Here is a 17,641-nt window from a genome sequence, read left to right on the forward strand (position 1 = left end):
CTTCCACTTAGTTGTATTGTTTGGTATTGTCTTTTCGTTATGTTTTAACAGTGAAGCAGCAACATCTGTTGCCACCTGACACCATGCTAATGTACTATTGCTTCTGTTTAAAGGAAAGAGCAGCAGCCCGAACCATCGCCAAGGTCTGTATCACTGCCAGCACGCCATCCCCATGCATTACCCGTAGATCTCTATGTACGTGTGTGCGTGTGTGTACCATGTCGTGGCGCCATCGAGGGAAGCATTCTAGGTATTGACGTGCTTTTTCTGTGCTGTGGCAGTCCAATGTACCTACGTGTAACGCTGGACCTTAAATCATATCTTCCTTCCAGTCTGCCTGGGGCTGTGGCTACGAGGATAGCGAGGTTGTAGGGGGAGAGGGACAGCGGTGGGCAGCACGGGGAGAGCTGGCAGACCTTTATCCGGGGCGACAGCAAGGCTCTGGTTTATGCTGCTTTTCTTTTCTGTTGCTGCTGGAGTTGTAGCTGAAACAGTTTAAAGCAGGCTCAGGGAGTGGGTGATGCCTTGCCTGTGTCCCCAGCACCCAGCGCTGTGCCCGGTGGAGGGGATGTGGGAGCACGAAGCCATCACCACCCCACCGAGCTGGCAGCTCCCAAACCCTCTGGCTGCAGGGCACAGAAGGGCTCTCTGACACAGCACCACGTTGGGTGGCAGAGACACGCCACCCTGCCCGTCCCTTTGGCCTCCCAACCTGTGGGTGAAGCACAGCCCCTGCCCTGTCTTTGAGTCCACGTGCAGAGCGTGCTCGGCTGGGCGCCTGTGAGATGTGGCGAGCACCTTCCCAGAGCAGCCACGAATCTGACCTCAGGGAGAGCTTTGTCTATTCACATGTCCCAGGGAAAGCGACGGGTCAGGCATTTGGGATAATTCGGGGATATTTTTTGTCCTACTAGAACTACTTAATTCTGGAGGTTTTCCTTTATTTTCCCACTTCTTTCAAGAAGCAATTCTGGCATTCAATCTCTTTTTTTTTTTTCTTTTTTTTTTTTTTTCCTCTTAGGAAACAAGTCACAAAACTGATGATCTGTGGAGGTCATCTGCTTGGCTTTCAGATCTTCCATCTCATATCTCAAAACTTAGCTTACAGCTTAAATATTGCAGATACTGACTATGTTTTTCAGAAGCGTAACTACAACCCGGCATTTTGCAGATGTAACTTTCTGCTGTGCATTTTAGCTTATCAGAGGACAGAAACTAATTTTTTCCTAGCACAAAATCCAACCAAAGATGTCTGGGCAGATACAGTGACAACTAAAGGAAAGAAATTTCATCCTTCCTTCCTTGTTTCCCTCCTTCTTCCCTTCCTTCCCCACACCCTATTCTTTTTTCTGTCTTTCATTTGAGCTTTTCTTTGCAAGCAGAACCTCCATAGCACTCCATCCACTCCCTGCCAAATAAATCAAATCACCAAGATCATGTTTCAACTAGCCAGAATTTTTATTTTTTTTTCTTATTTGGGGTGTCTGCTAGTGCAGTGAGAGTGAAGGCCGCCTCCATCCAGCTTTATTAAAGCAAGGAGGTGCTCTCTGGGAGCAGAGCGAGGCTGAAATCTTGGCCACTCGCCCTTGGCATCAGGAGGGACAGAATTTTAACCCAAGGGTCTGGCTGCTTTGCTGCCTCATCTCAGCCAGTGCATACGCTGGCTGCATCAAAGGGTAAATCCACGTTTCTTGCAGCCACATGACTGCAGTGAGAAGAAATCTCTCTTCAACCCGATCAGCTCCATAGCTGGAGACATCTGGGAACGGATGGTCCCTCCTAGGGTCACACCAGCCTGCGTCCCTGCAGTCTCAGGCACTGGTCTTACTTCTGCGGGCATTTCCCTTTTTATCTCTGCCCTGTCTCACAGGGTTCATTTTCAGCACCGAGTACAATAGGTTAGATGGAATATTTCTTCACAGAAGTTGCAGGTTTTTCCTGTTCATTTTCAAAATTGCTTTCTTAATCTTCTGTCACAGAAAGAAGTAAAAATAACCTTTCACTGCCCTTTTTTCAGAGTATTTCTTACTATGTATAGCTTCTTCATCAGGGTCATTTCCAAACGCTGCTTTCCTGCTCCTGCATTTGTCTCTGGTGACACCGATGGGTGCTGTTGCCCTCCCTTGTAAGATGCTAAACCTGGATCCAGGAGTGCTTAAGCTGAGGTCTGTGGCTGCCGTATATGTGACCATAGAGGACTTTCCAGATTGTTCAGTTCAGCTGACAGAGCAAAGCCAAAGCTCTTTCCTTCTGTGCTTCATTAGGACAACCTCACTTCTACCTGCTCCTGCTGCCCATTTGTTTCTGATAATGTCTCAGACCTCAGGAAAGCATTTTTCACAGAGGTCCTTATATTCAGGTCCCTGTATAAATAGGGAGCCCAGGCCAGCTATTTTCCCGAATAAGTCTCTGAATCTTTTACAGTCCCACCCGCTTTGATTTCCAGCAGCCTCACAGTGATGCTCAGTGTGTCATCCTGCCCGTTTAGAAGAAAACTCATCCTCTTTGCCAGCCCACCCAACAGGGTATCACCCAGCCATGGTCTGTTTCACATGGTGACCGTTTCATATAGGAAACTCCTCAGGTTGAGTCATCTCTCCTTGCAGACCCCAGCACCATGCTATTACTGCTTTGGCCAGTGAAGGATTTACCACTTTCCATTTCACTAAAGTGGTGAAATGTATATTCTCTCATCTGGGCATAGCTGCATCTTCCTCCGATTGTGCCTATGCGTAGGGAGTGGCTGATTTCCTATATCCACAGCAGACACCCTGCAAAGTCCTTACAGCAAACAGAACAGAAATGGCTTTTCTGCTATGCTGATTCTTACTATATTTGAAGTCAGAACAGAGATGCTGGCCTGGCTCGTGGGAACACGCTGTGCAGAACAAGCATTGCCTCGTCCGATTCGGGAACATCCCCAATGCCCTGCCAGCCCATAGGGTCTTGCCTCTGTGTCAGCAACGATGCTGCCCTCTGACTCCAATGCTGCTGTGGCTGTGCTGATTTCTGTCGAGGCAGCACTGGGAGAGCTGCTGTCTGGGCTGGGAGGACACCGGGAGGTGACCGGGTTAGCGTGGCGGAGGCTCGGGGTCACCTGGAATGACTCCGGTGGCCTTTGGTTGGGTCTTGGCATACACTGGGGCAGCCTGTCTGGGAGACAGGTTGTGACTTTTCTCTGTCATCTCTGTTTTGTTTCCCACCGCAAGCTTGTCTGCATCCATCTCTGACCGAATGCTGGGCAGCCATGTGCTGACCTGCTCCGGGGGGACAGGAGCTCAGCTCCCATGACGTGGAGCCCAGGCTGCCATGAGCAGAAAAGACGCTGGCATTTTGCTACGGACCCCTTCACCCTTCCTATTTTCCTCCCGCTTTTAAAAACTGCTTACGGAACCTCCCCTGTTGGCAGTCGCTTTGGGCGCTGCATCCACCCGGTGCTGTGCATCGGCCGGGAGGAGCAGCCGCCTGCTGCACTAAGTGAGCAATTCAGAGAGGCTGACGGGGTTTTGGTTACTCATATGCTAATCGGGCTGAAAATTTACTGTGGCATCTTGTCTCTGTTTATTTTGTCTTCTGATTGTAATGTCAAAAAGGCAAACGGATGGTTAGCCAGGGCTACGGAGGCTCCTGTATGAAATGTGTGCTCCAGATGCTCCTTCCCAGATGGTTTGGTACACATCTGAAGGCATCCATGACCAGATTTGTTCCTCTCGTGTTTTCCAAAATATGACTGGGCAAAAAGCTAAAAATTAACGAACCAGATGATCACAGTAATACATTCATTTCAGAAAAAAAAAAAAAAAAAAAGAAACAGAAGGATTCCAGGGAACTAGGAAGCTAAAAGTCAGATTACTTTGTCCAGCATGAGTTAAGTTCTATAGGGAATGGGAGGAACCTCTTTCAAAGGTCCTCAGCTGTGGTTTGTCCTCGACCCTAATGAACCCAGCAGGACCGTGGCCGTTACATTGGGTGAATGCTGGACTGGGCTACTTTGTAATGTGTATGTATATCTGTGCGTATATATCTCTATATATCAGTGTATGTATATGTCTGTCTGAGATACACACGACACAAATAGCTCTGCTCAGGGGTGTGATTAAGGCTTTTGTACGCACTGGAGGATGCCTTTGGTTGACTCATTGGGCCCCTGCTCCCCCAGCCTGGGGTGGCACCAACCACTGCTGCCCGTGGGAGCCGGTGTCAACCCTAGGAGCCCGCAGGGCTGTGTTAGCCTGGGTCGGTGTTTGGCCTTTTAACCGATTAAACCGGTGTCAGAGACTCATGCTGGGACTGACAGTAATCTGGAAATAATCAGTTGCCTTTAGGGGAGCGGATTATTTGCACAGAAGGGACCGCATCTTTCTGTAGGGACTGCAGAGGAGGCTGAGAGCCCGGGTAACCCATCCGTCCCCCCCGGGCTCTGCATGCTCAATATCCTGCTCCCACACCGCGATGCCCGGACCCCAGCTCCAGGACAGCCCCGGTAGTGCCACCAGTCCTGGGGACGTGGGGTCCTGTTCTGAGCACCCGAGGAGTGCCCGGCAAGGGGAGAGTGGCATCGCCTGAGCTTGCACCTACCACGAACCAGTAGGAATTTCTACAAATTCCTTCTGTGCATGCCCACGAGCTCTTCCAACTGCTGAATTCAAGCTGAAAACGAGACTGGGTTTTTGTGCCCTTCAGCCTTTTCGGTCTGCCTGTGAATTCAGCAGGGAACACTGGTGGGCGGCTGCGTGCTGGTGGCTGGGGGGGCGAATTGGGGCCACCCCATCACCCTGCCGCAGGCAGAGGGCTGCTCCGTGGCCTGGAGAACCCTCATGGGTGGCAATCTCTTGGCAGGGCTCACGGAGCCGTGGTGGGGTGTCCACAAAGCCAGGATCACCCCAAAAGTGTTAGGGGCCATCAGACAAGCATGACGAAAACCAAGCGTGTGAACGCTCATGTTCAAATGCCTTCCTGTAAAGGACCGCACCACACTCCATTTTTATGTATGGATTTTTTTTTTAATGCCAGGCTTAATGTAATGCTATTACCTTTATGAGTAGTGCAAATAATTCAGAGATTAACTAGCTCACTTGGTGAGATTTTTTAATTTTTATTTTTTTTAAAGAATAAATTCAAACATTTCAGGTGTTGCTGGAGAATACAAATTAAATTTTTGGCTCTCCGTACTTTAGAAAATTAAAATATGGTCTTTTTAAATCTATTTAGAGGAAGAAGAACATACTTTTTGTTCCCAATGCAGCTGAAAATTGTCTTCCTGCAGGACTCATTCAATTGTAGATGAACTGATGCCACCAATTCAAAGCAGGATGTGTCATTTCTAATAATGACGTTTATTGACCACAGCAAGACAAGTTTCAGACACCCCCTTAATTACGTTTTTTAAAATTTAATGCTCAAGCATAAAAATCTTGTCATGAACCTGGCCCTCAAATCAGCTGTCTTTTGAACCTAGAGTTAGTAATCAAAAGTTTCCTGTCTGGCATTTGCTTCCAGGTCTAATTTTTACTCTCCCCTCATTTCCAGTAAAAGCAAACCGTGCAGGGAGTCACTTTGCGGATGCTGCTCAGGAAACTCTAGGTACCACGGGAAATGCGTCGCACGGAACTAATCAAAAGCTGCACGGCTCATTCTCCCTCTACCCTGCTACCACCCGTTCTGATCACTTCTCTGCTTAATAGAGGTACTAGATGAGTAAAATAAAAGCGAAAGAGCCTCCCCATTGCCCGCTCAGAAATTAGCGGCTTCCTTGTCTGCTTATCATGCAGAACTCATTGAATCGCAGAGATGAGGATGGGGAATTTGGTCTGGGCTAGCAAGCCAGTGACTGTTCAGCAACAAAGGAGGCGAGGAACCGAAGTTTAACAAATGATGGAAAACTTAAAAGATAGTAATCTTTTTTTTAAAAAAAAAAACCAAGACCCCTTCCTCCCTGTCACTCTATCCCTCCTCAGGGTCCAGAGAATCCTTGCAAATTGAATTGCACTGTACAGCAATATGAAGTTAGTAGCATGAGAAATGCCAGCTTCCCCCTCCACTCAGTCACCATCCCTTTGGCTCTCTGAACACTGCAAATTGACCTTTCCTAGTCGTGTGGCCTTTAGAAGCCACGGCTTGCCTATCTAGCACCTCTACTACGCAGCTAGAGAAGGACTAATCTTAGCCTGTCCCACCAGACGTAGGGGATACGGGTTCTCCTTAGCCTTGACATTGGCCTTGTGAATGGGTCTGTTTCTAGATTCAGCGGGGAACAGATAGCTAGAGCAGAACGATTCGTATCAGCCCATGTTTTCATCTTTTTCATCGAGTTGACAATTGCTAGGTGGCTTCAGAGAACTCCCAATGAGCATCCCTTAGTGCACCCATCTGATCACCATGAGGGCACACAGATACATGTATTATTTTCCTTGTGTATAAAAATATCTACTTTTGTGCCTGCACTGGAAGAGTCTCTTCCCCTGCCCCAGACATTGCTTTTCGGCAGCAGACATGCACCTTCTTGAACTACCAATGCCCAGAGTTTGCATGCTTTGAATGCTGGCAGGTGAACCCCATCAGCTCTTCCCCCGAGGCCAGGCAGGTGAAAGCCCAGGAGGGGCAGGGCACTGAGTGATGCAGCATGTTTGTGAAACCGGATTTTTGCATGCTCTTTCTTGGAGTCCATTTTAATTCTCAAAATCACCAGTCTCTGTCTCCGTCAGAAAGCCGATAAACTGCAGTTATATCAAAAAAAAAAAAAAATGTATCTCTGATTTTCTCCATTAATTGTTCCAACTTATATCTTTTCCTTCCTTGCTATTTTTTTTTCCCTTGCTGGTTACTTTTATTACGTGTCAGACTAGAGGCTAAGACTCATATCTGAGACTTGTGTGTACCAGAAGCTCAGAAGTAGTGTGGTAAATCCCATCTCTGAATGGGTAACAAAGAGTCAGGGGGCGTGATCTAGATTTTATGACAGCAGTTCTTGTTTGATAGTCACAATGGCAGGTTTCTGGTAGGAAACTCTGCTGTACCTGGATAAATAGCCTGAATCTTTGAGTTAGCCTCCTGCTAGGTGTTTTAATGGTACTTTAGCACCCCTTGAAATTTATCTTTGAAAGGACTGGTTTAAATATTGGGTAATTATCAATTGCACAGACAACATTTCAATACATTTCCAAAAGGCAAAGATTTATTTAATAGCCGAGTTGGAAAGTTTATCATACCTTCTGTAGTGTTTCCATTTGCCAGGTGAGGCTGCTTATCCTTGGAGGATGAAATGTAATGCGGGCAGGGACTCCTCCCAGAGAAAGGCTCCTTTCATTGCTTAGCATTGAGGTTGGTTTGGGCAGAGTTTAAGACAAGCAGTGATGTTCGTAATGCTCTCCTCTCACCTGTCCGTGTCCAGTTCTGTTTTCTGGAAAATCAGCCACTCTGATCTTAATGTCTTTCTTGCATGTCTTTCTAGGCATGAATTTTTAATTGGTAAAGCCAGTTTTCCTATGTTCTACTGAATTCCTTCCTTCTGTGGTCCTCATTTCATCTCCTCCATCTTGAGTTCTGTGAGGGAAAGGGAGGATGAAACAAATTATTATCTCAAGATCTTCTTAATCCATTGGAGACCTTGCAAAGGGGGATTACGGGCTGTGCTTCTTCGTGCCACAAAGGAGTCTTGAATTTTGGAGTAGCTACAAGGGCATCTTTGTTACCTGCATCCTGAATATAGTTTTGTACACACTGTGCTTTAGTAAAACTGTAGGTCAACCCTAGAGGGATGTAAAAGTAATTCAAATATCTGGATTTCCTGGATCCTTGGTCTACCTGCCTGCAGTCAGCCACTGCACAGACTTGTAGGGGCAGATGCCAGCACTTCGATGCATCTAAGGCTGAGTGCTAAGGAGACTTCATCTAGGATGCATATAATGAAATAACAGTGAACAATGAGGCAATCATTGAAAACTCAGTGTAGGTAAATTAATAGAGAACCTCGTAGGAGCCATGGTTTTGTAACGTACTAAACCAATGATCTCTGGTCAATAAACACAATAATGCATGCATTTTTAGACATCAGTATAATTATACCAAGCCAGATTAGTAAATCTATCATATTCTGCTTTGTAAGAGACATTTGTACCTGATGGCAGGAGGAAATGGCACACAGACAGTTAAGGAAAGGTGTTTGCAGGGCCCTTGACTGGCCTGCAGGTCTGGGTGCAGCATTTCTTAAAGTCCTATTTAAGAAATAATCAGCCAAGCTTGAAGACGCAATCTAGCTGTTTTTCTCTGCTCCTGAAATGCAAACCGGTTGAGCTGGCGAATAGCTAAAGGCTGCTGGAAGACGCAGGACATGTGCAGTGTGGGTTTTAACAGTGCCCAACACCACTTTGGGAAAACCAAAACCAAACCAAACTAAAACAGAAAACCTTCCAGTGTTAGGAAGAGAAGGGTGAGAGCATAACAGAGATGCTGCAAAATACCAAAGACCAGCATTAATGACGTGTCTGGATCTGGTGTTCTTTTGCTTGCCCATGGTCCCACATCTGGCCAGGCATATGTGGTGGCTTCAGGGACAGTGCCAGTCTTTCCAGCTGTGATTTCAGTGACCGCCTTCAACCCAAGCCCAACACCCTGGTTGTGAGGAATAGGATTACTCACCATGACATTGATCATTGGCTGAATTTTCTTTTTGTTTTTCTTATGCCCAGGTTGTTCTGCTTCTAGAAACTGCATTCGCAGGGCCGAGTTCACCTTTGCAATGGCATTTCTGAAATCGCTGGAGGTAAATCAGGCTTGAGCCTGCTCCTCTGGTGATTTCTGCTCTAGCCATGGCAAGCCTTGCACACACAGACATACTTACCTTGCCTTAATGTCCCCAGTAATTGGTTTCTGCCCAGTGAGTCATAAAGGCTATCATTCACTCCTGGCTCTCCTGCCTGGTTTTAACAAGCTGTTCTCATACGCCACGAGCTCAGCACAAGCTCCGGATGGAATAACAGCCTCATTTCCCAGCAAGAGATAACCTGCTTCTCCTGGCCATAGATTTACAGGAGAAGAAACACTTTTCCTGGCTGAGCTTCTATGCAGAGGTGGATCTGAGCCATGACAACCTAACTCAGTTTGGCCTACAAAATGAAAGAAGAGAATGAAACAATTGCTCAAGTGCAGTTTGAAATCATTGGCAAGAAGTTACAGGTGATTGTTCTCATTGATCCAAAATTTCTGCTAACATTGTAAACCACATTTTGAAAAGTGCTGGTTTGATACCACAGAGGACTGTGGAATGAACCCCCGTACAAGAGAAGGGTTCAGATAGGAGCTCAAACCCACAGCATCCTAAGGAGGCTGGGTGGCAGCTCATTTAAAGGTTAATTCTCATGCATTTTCCTGCTGAGTGCTGCGCTGTTGGACCTAACTGAACCTAAATGCAAAGGGCACTATGCAGTGAGCACCCTTCTGTCAAATGCTGGGGCTAGGGATCGGTCCTTACACATTCTTCCCTTGGGGGCTCTCATTTTTCTGCCTGGCCACAGAGAAAAAGTCAATTCAGCTTGTATCCTTTGTAAATTCAAGCCAAAAGCTGAAAGTCTTGTGAACCTTCCCTGAAGTCAGACCGGAAACATCTTTTTTTTTGGTCATTGAATATGCTTTTAATAGCTGCCAACTTAAAGTAGTTACGAAGATCCAGGAAGTAAAGCACATCCTATTATGCTGTTACGGCTTCCCATAATCTCTGATTACAAAGCCATGGCTTACTTTCCCTTCCCTTCCCCCTGGAACGAGCAAGGTGCGGGCAGTGTGCTCACGCTGCTCTCACCACCATGATTGCAAGCTTTGATTCGTGTTGTGTGTGCCTGGATTACCGCTCTCCTTGTGTTCATCTCACCAACACATGTGCTGTCCGCAGAACTGAAGTCCATTTACCATTGAGTGACACCTGAATACCACTTCTCTGGCACACTCTGTGTCACTTTGCATGACTTCCTGGTTAAATGAGAACATGATCTTGGATTAGCTGACAACACACAGCTCTCTGTATGTATTTGTTTCTTTTGGACTCTTGCCCGCCAGCTCCTGCAGACCCCAACAGCAACCCCCTCTGCAGGGATTGGACTTGCATGTGAATTCCAGGTGTCGTTTCCAATGAGGGAACTGCATGGCAGAAGGAAAACTGCAGTGAATTGTTCATATTGTCTCATGTTGTCCTTGTTGAAACAACAGAGTGCCGTCAGGTGTCGGGTTTTTGTCTGAGTAGTGAGTGCTCAGGAACAAAACCCACCCAGACCCTAATTGTTCGTCAGATTTCTACGACAATTTTTAAAACATAAAAGTATTGCACCTCGTGCTATCAGGCTTGAAACCCTTCCCTCAGATTCCTCCCTGAGCCCAATGCTTTCTTTTTGGCCTTTTGTGAGTCTTGCAGTCATCTGCAGCACATTTACTGTGGAAATGGAAAGGGGCCCCAAAGAAAAGGCCCTGCTTTACTCAGTGGTAGGCAACTGGGTTTGTGCTGAAATTGGTGATGGGAGCATCAAGGATGAGGCACAAAGAGATTGCTTTGAATTCTGAATATTCGTGTTTTGCTCATTCTTTTGTGTAAAACTTATTTTTAAAAAGGCTGTATAGTTCAATGCATTAGTGCCACTGAAATGCAGCAGATTCCAGGAATATTATTTTTTAAAATCAACTAAAATCAAGAAAAATATCCAAATGGCCTATTTAGGATGAAGCGACAAATAAAATTTCACTCTGGCTTCTCACCCAGGAAACGCAGGGTGAGAATTGCTTTTCAACATTTGGTTGCTGTGTATGGTGCTATTGGTAGCATCAGGGCCTAAAGCTTACGTCCAGAAAGGTATTTAGGCACGTGCCTGCTCCTGCAGTCCTGTATGGATTTGTGCCTCCCGTCTGATTTCCAGCTGTGCTGAATGTCTGCTGGCCCCTGGCTTTCAGATGCATTTTGCACTTTGCAGGTGGCCGGTGTGCTGGAAATAAAATCTCCAGCACCTATCTCTGCAGTTTCAGTGAGCTAAAAATGCCTCGTTAATTGGATGCATTTTTCTAATTTTCCTTTTCTACTTGAAACTTGATCATGAGCAGATTTTATTTGCATCTGTCAGCCTGCAGTTGTTGCCCAGCCAACGGTCAGAGGCAGCCCCGTCCTGCACTGGGCAATGCCAGCAAATGCTGCCTAAGCACCTTTCTGCCCGTGTAAATGTTCCGTGTCTCACAATGTGAAGTGACTTCGTAAAAATAGCACCTTCTTACTCAACAAATCTGCTCCCCGTGTGTCTTCAAGTCACGCCTTCTTCCTCTCCTGACAAAAACAAATGTCTGGTGCTGTCAGCGCAGCGCGGCTGGTACAGCTGGGAGAAGGGAGCTGCAGTTTGCTTTGCTTCAAACAGCAGCAGCAAAGTCCTGGTTGAGGAACCTCGTGCTGGGTTTGAAGGCAAAGGAGGAGTGTTTGCTTCTGAGTTTTAAGGTGGCACTGCCGAGAGACAGAAAAAAAACCAGGCCTTTGGTTGGTGACCTCGAAAGCTGACATGGAAATCAAAATTCCGGCAGTGTTGTGCCTGCAAACTGAGGCAGAGCGTGTGCAGCAGAAGGATAAGAGGCTGCTGCAATGGTGCAGAGTATTGGAAATGAAATCCTTGGTTTTGCTCCGTTTTCATTCGCCTGTTTACAAAATATTAGCTCCACACACAAGTGCCTTGCAGTGGTTGTCAAACCTCTATTCCTAGATTTTAATAATCAATCAGTGTTTAGAGAATATCAAATTATCCAGAACCCTTTGCAGTTGGGTTCCCCCGAGGCTGTCTGTCAAGAGATGGCCCCTTCATAAAGATTCGTACTAGCTTTTTGTTTCCAATTTTGGTGTGAAAATTTGTCATCTTCATTTGGACGAAAGTTTTTATTTGCAAATTTCAGAATTTGGAAAATAATTAAAGCTGACTGTTTCTCAGTGACCTTCTTTTCAAACCATTATTACACATTATTAAGGAAATTGGATTCTAATGGAAAAACATCAGTAAATTGCCGTATTTTGAAGCTGTAAAATTCTGCTTTGCATATTTATGGAGCCTGTAGCAGACTTGCAGCTAGGTGGTAGTGGGCTTTGAGATGGAATCTTTATAGGATATAAAGGAGTTGTATATTTAAGTGTTCATATTTAAGTATTTAAATATATGACTGGAAAAATACTCTTTGGAAGATCTAAAAGGGGCAGATCATATTTTAGGAGGGAGGAAAGCCAAGGGCAAATGAAGGGGGAAAGACAGGTTTGAGCACCAGAAATGAAGTGTTTCCAAGTGAAGTTAAATATCTAAGGTAAAGGCTTTTTTATTGGTATTTTCTTATCAGATATAGGGTTTTGGAAGGCAGTTGTGAAAGAAAAGCTTCCTTGCTCATGATCGGAGCCGATCAGTGATTTAAGGACTCATAACCTCATCGTTTAACGTCATTCTGTCCCGCCAGCCCTGGCATCCCACGAGGGGCTTCTGTTCAAGTCCTCATTATTTTTTCTCTCTTAATAATCATTTCCATTTCACTCATTATGGCGGAAACATTTCTACAACGCTTTCTTAAAAAAAAAAAATTAAATTAAATAAATATATATCTTAAAAAAAAAAAAAGAAAAGAAAGAAAAGCCAGCAGCAAAGCTACATCTCACTGCTGCTTGGAAGTGCTCTTGGTTTCTAATGGCTGGTGGGGAAGGACTGCGTGGTTTCCAGAATGACTCCTCCTGCTGTCTCCTTTTTGTCTTTGTTTCAACGTGTTTCTCTGAACAGTCAGAAGGTCAGTTTGAAAGATCGTGTCTTCTCCAGTCCCCGCGGTGCTGGCACCAAAGGGAAAGGCTCTCCACAGGCTCAGGGCATCCGGAGGTCCCCCAGCGCTGACCAGAGCATCGAGGACAGCCCGAGCAAGGTGCCCAAGAGCTGGAGTTTCGGAGACCGCAGCCGAGCCCGGCAGGCTTTCCGCATCAAGGGAGCTGCGTCACGGCAAAACTCAGAAGGTGTGGGCTTGGGAAGGTGTGGGCTTGGGGTCCTTTGGGACCTTGAAACCCGTGGGTAACACTGACACTCTCTTCTCACCGTCTAGGAAGGGCAGAGCTGCAACCTGGGGTGCTTAAATAGGTCCGTGACCCCTTCCAGCCCTTTAGCTGGGTTACAGGAGTACAGTGAGAGAGGCAACCCCTTGCTGACATCCATGGTAATATTATATTTATGTAGGGCTGAGGAAGGAGGAAGAGTCAAGCATCTAGAGGTGGATGGGTCCTGCATTGCTGGATGTCGCCTTAACGTGGCTGGGGATGCTCTCACTGGGATGCTCAGCAAAGAGCTCTCTGGTGCTTCCTCCGGGGTTGCTGTTTGCAACCCAATTCCCCCTTCCTTGCCTGGCATGGGGGAATAGTAACATGCTGTCTTTTATTCCTGCCTCTCCCCAACCCAGAAGCGAGCCTCCCCGGAGAAGACATTCCCGACGAGAACAAAAGCTGCAACTGTGAGTTTGTGACGGAAGATTTAACGCCGGGACTGAAAGTCAGCATCAGGGCAGTGTGGTAAGAGAGGGAGGGGGGGAAAATGGTCCAGAAAAAGAAATGATAGGAAAAGAAAAAGAAATGTAAAGTCCGTGCAGAGATGGCAAATGCTGAAATGCCTGTGCTGCGGGCTGTTTTTCCCCTGGGTGGCCTGCCCTCCTTTACAGAAAATTCTGCCAGAAAGGGCAATTTTTGCTGAGGGAAGGAATAAATGCAGAAACAGGAAAATCCCCTGCAGGGATGCATCCAAGCGATCGTTCTCACTAGCTCTGAGATTTAATGCTGACATTTATAAAAGTGGCGCAAAGGGGAGACTTGCACAGCTGACAGGCTGGGGGGGCATCAGTGTCCCCTGGTGCAGACAGGACTTCAGCTACGAGCCCCATCCCTCTCCTCTTGCTGCATCCTCCCCCAAGCTCACAGGGTTGGGATTCATTCCAGTTTCCCTCACCTCCCTGCGTGTTTTTTATTTCCCACTGCGCAGGCCAGGCTCCAGCCCAGGGACTTGATTTTCCCTTTTTTCTCCCTCTCCTGCAGCATTATGCGATTTCTCGTCTCCAAGCGCAAGTTTAAGGAGAGCCTTCGGCCCTACGACGTGATGGACGTCATCGAGCAGTACTCGGCCGGTCACCTGGACATGCTCTCCCGGATTAAAAACCTTCAGTCCAGGCAAGAGACCCCTCTGCTTGCTTCACTTTTTCCCTGCATTTTTGTTCACCACGGGGATGTTGCCATGAGAGAGAGACACTTTCCTTTGCAGCTAAAACTGAATTATTTTCTTCCTAAGAGGGAGCCTAGAGGAAACATCTCTGTTCATGGCTGAGACCCACGGGGGTGAGCAGGGCAGGGAGAGCACGCAGAGCAAGCGCTCTGGTTACACCAATAAAACTGCCTTGTTGCCCACCCCAGGACAGCCCTGGCAGCTCGTAGCAAGGTTTCTCCCTCTTCCAAAAACAACAGCATTCGCAGCTCATCCCCCTGCAGGCTTTGCTTTAGGAGTTTCATCCAACCACCACTCCCATGTCCTGTGTTGAAGACCAAACCCCGAGCCCAAGCACCCCAAGCTGTGTCAGCTCAGCAGAAGGAGCCCTGGCTCTGCTGAGCACAAGGACACCCAGAGCAGGAGGCAGGGCTTGGCCTCGGGCTGTCTGCGATCAAAATAGTTCACCATTTACTTTTACACTTGGATAACAAAAGTATTTCCCTTGATGGCTGCAGCAGCCAAGCTTCCTCTGGAAGCCATTGGGAAGGTTTTCAGTTAATTTCCAGCCCATTTAGGTTCTTGAAAATGTGCAAAAAATAAATGTTTTTAGGTATGCAAGCAGCTAGGTGTGTACCCCAAGAATTGGAAATTTGTCTTATGTAAAAGAGGAATCTTTCTTCTCCTCCTAATCTCTCAGAGACCCTTCTAACGCTGCTGTTTGTGATGTTCAAGCAGTGGAGGCAACTTTCCCAGTGTTGCTGCACCCCATACATTTCTTATTTCCAGCTCTGTTGCCAGAAGGTAAACTCTCCCTTGTGATGAAGACTAAAATATCCCGGAGAATTTCCTCTCTTTGAGCCTCTCACCCCCATTCAGTACAAATTCAGTGATTATGGATCTGAGATGTGCAGCTGAATCTGGAGGGGGAAGAGGAGGAGGAAGAGATTGATATTCCTTATTTTAACAAGCTGCAGCATGAAGCCTCCAGGCAGCCTCTGCAGCTGGGGGCGAGACAGTGGGGTTGGCATCTCCACTGGCTCCAGGGGGTCTCCGGAGTTCTCAGCCCCCCAGGATGGTGCAGCTGGCCTTGCCAGTATCCTATTGACCTACTGAGGTGGTGTGCTGTAAAGGGAAGGTGGTTTGGTCAGTTGTTTTTTTTTTTTTTTGGGAGGTAAGGAGCTGAAGCTTTTGAAAGACTGAACTGAATTGTTCCCAAAACTGCACCAGTGGGATTGTGAGGCAGAAATCCCAGGGACAGGACTAGGCTGGGACAGCCACCAACCCCATTGCAGGGACGTCAGGAGGACCAGGAGCTGTTTAAAAGCCACGTGTGAAGTACCTGGATTTGGGATCCAGGGCTAGTGGGTAGCTTCAGTGGTCTCCCTGTCCCCCCCAAGCAGGAGATCAGTGATGGTAACAGGACCAGAGCCCCTTGGGCTGACCTTTTGAAGCCTGCATCATAGCAGAGAGATGGACACATCCCCTGGCTGCTCACCAGCCCACAACAATCGGAAAGGGCCCCCCTGCAGGAGAGGTGTGTGCCTGGGGTGCCCATAGCCAGCACTGGGGCAGGACCAGCTGGTGCTAGAGTGTGGTGTGCCCATATACTGGAGCCCAGGGAGGCTGTCAGGGGGCAGCTCAGAGGAGAACATATATTTTTATTCCCCTTTCCTTCATCAACCAAAGCGCTGTGCTCTCCCTGCCTGCTCAGCTCTGCGGGGCCAGCTGGGACCTCCCGCAGCCAGGGCTGCGGAGTAAAGCTGCAGTCGAGCAAATTTCCGGCGTGTTGACGTGCACTTTCCTCTAACCATGAACGCCTCTGTCACCGTGGTGTGTCTGTAACGTGCTCTTTTCAGTGTTGTGTTCACACCGTCTCGTGCCTCATCCCGACACCTTGCCAGCCACGGATGTCTCCCATTCATTGAGTTGCACGGTCCCACAGCGTGTCTCGCCGACCCCAACGGCTCGTGCATTTCTGAACTAGCTGAGGATGTGTTATCTAGTGGTGTAACCTAAAGGAGAATGAGTATTTGTTGTTTCTTGTCCAACCATCTCAATGGGATATTGCTGCAAATATATTCCAGAGGGTAAAGCATGTTACCTATAATATCTGGGATGGGGGGGGGTCTCCTAATCAGCAGTGATGTTTCCGCGGTGCCAAAAATCTCCAAATCTTACCCCACGGTGGGTAAGATTCTGGTTTTCACCGACGACAGGTGGTAGGAAAGAAACCTCTGTTTCCAGCGGAATATATTTTCAATTTCTCTCTTTCTCTCTCTGTCGTTCTGTTTTTCAGTTGTTTCTTTCTGCAACTTTCTGACCAACTTTTCTCTACATGTTGCTTCATTATGCATTTTGCTGGTGTCTTTTTTCTTATTTACTTTGCCAGGATAGATATGATTGTGGGTCCCCCGCCCCCTTCAACTCCCCGGCATAAGAAGTATCCAACCAAAGGACCCATGTATTCTTCCAAAGAATCTCCCCAATACTCGCCTAGGTTAGGATTCACAAAAATGCCGCTTTCTCTGGATTTTTCATTTGCTTAATGTCAAACCCCTTTCATGCCAGTTATATGACGGCATTTATCACTTAGCAGCTTGCTAAATCGTGACTCAGAAGGGCTCGCTACTCTGGGTGTGCTCCGGTTTACTTTCAGTAATGAGCTTTCACACTAGGCAAGCCAAAGGAAAAAGAAAGGGACATCCATACTGTCATTAATAACCATCAGTTTCTTCAACTAGTGTATTTCCAGTCTTCTTCTAGGTGCTGGTGAAATTTATCTTTTTAAAATCTCATATTTTATTAGACTATCTTCAAATATAAAAAGCGGAATATTTACCCACAAAGCCAATATAAATGAGACCATCTACTTTCCAAAAGAACAAATGCCCTACATTCAAGTGAAGGAGGCTCTGTTTGCAGCTCTTCGGACTGTGAAATGAGTTCATCTCGGTGGGCAAAGTAAGAATGAAGTGTTTCATGCCTGAGAAATGCAGTGGTCTCATTTTGCTGATGCAACTCTAGTGACCACGGAGGTAAAAACCATTAAAAAGTTACCACCATGAAACTCGCATTCAGAAAAAGGTCCCGATTTTGCATGTAAAAAGAAAAGGAGTCTAACAAAGCCCTCAGCCACTCAGTGAGATTTTCTTATTGCCCTTATTAAGCTCTCACTTTAGATAAAACCGTACCCAAAACTGATGCCAAAGCTGCACCACCTCTTTTGAGGCTTTCTCAGGTCGTCTCTACCAGCAGAGAGCTGAGTAGCAATTTCACCACGTATCGAGACCACTGGATCACAGGGCAGGTATAAATACTTGCCAGAAGGTTATTTTCTGTGTACAAATAGTAGGTGATTTTAAATGCAGCAAGCTTAGCCTCAGCTTTTTTTTTTCTCTTTTTCTAAATATACTTGCCCTCCC

General features: G+C 46.8%; 1 protein-coding gene across 6 annotated transcripts in view; it reads left to right on the top strand.

Annotated features, from left to right (window-relative positions):
- The window catches only part of KCNQ2 (potassium voltage-gated channel subfamily Q member 2), a 71,160-nt gene that overhangs the window by 37,087 nt on the left and 16,432 nt on the right, over window positions 1–17,641 (top strand). For 2 of the 6 annotated variants that reach the window (XM_066978248.1, XM_066978249.1), the window contains 2 exons: window positions 114–143; window positions 5,530–5,845. In XM_066978248.1, coding sequence (XP_066834349.1) covers window positions 114–143; window positions 5,530–5,614 — 115 coding nt within the window. In that variant the 3' untranslated portion in view covers window positions 5,615–5,845. Of the gene's footprint in view, window positions 1–113; window positions 144–5,529; window positions 5,846–12,767; window positions 12,992–13,428; window positions 13,538–14,053; window positions 14,186–16,608; window positions 16,717–17,641 lie in introns of those variants that run through there. The other 4 variants (XM_066978251.1, XM_066978247.1, XM_066978246.1 and 1 more) reach the window with 4 other exon arrangements.

This window comes from Anser cygnoides, chromosome 16, assembly GCF_040182565.1.
Source record: "Anser cygnoides isolate HZ-2024a breed goose chromosome 16, Taihu_goose_T2T_genome, whole genome shotgun sequence".
Lineage (NCBI taxonomy): Eukaryota > Metazoa > Chordata > Aves > Anseriformes > Anatidae > Anser > Anser cygnoides.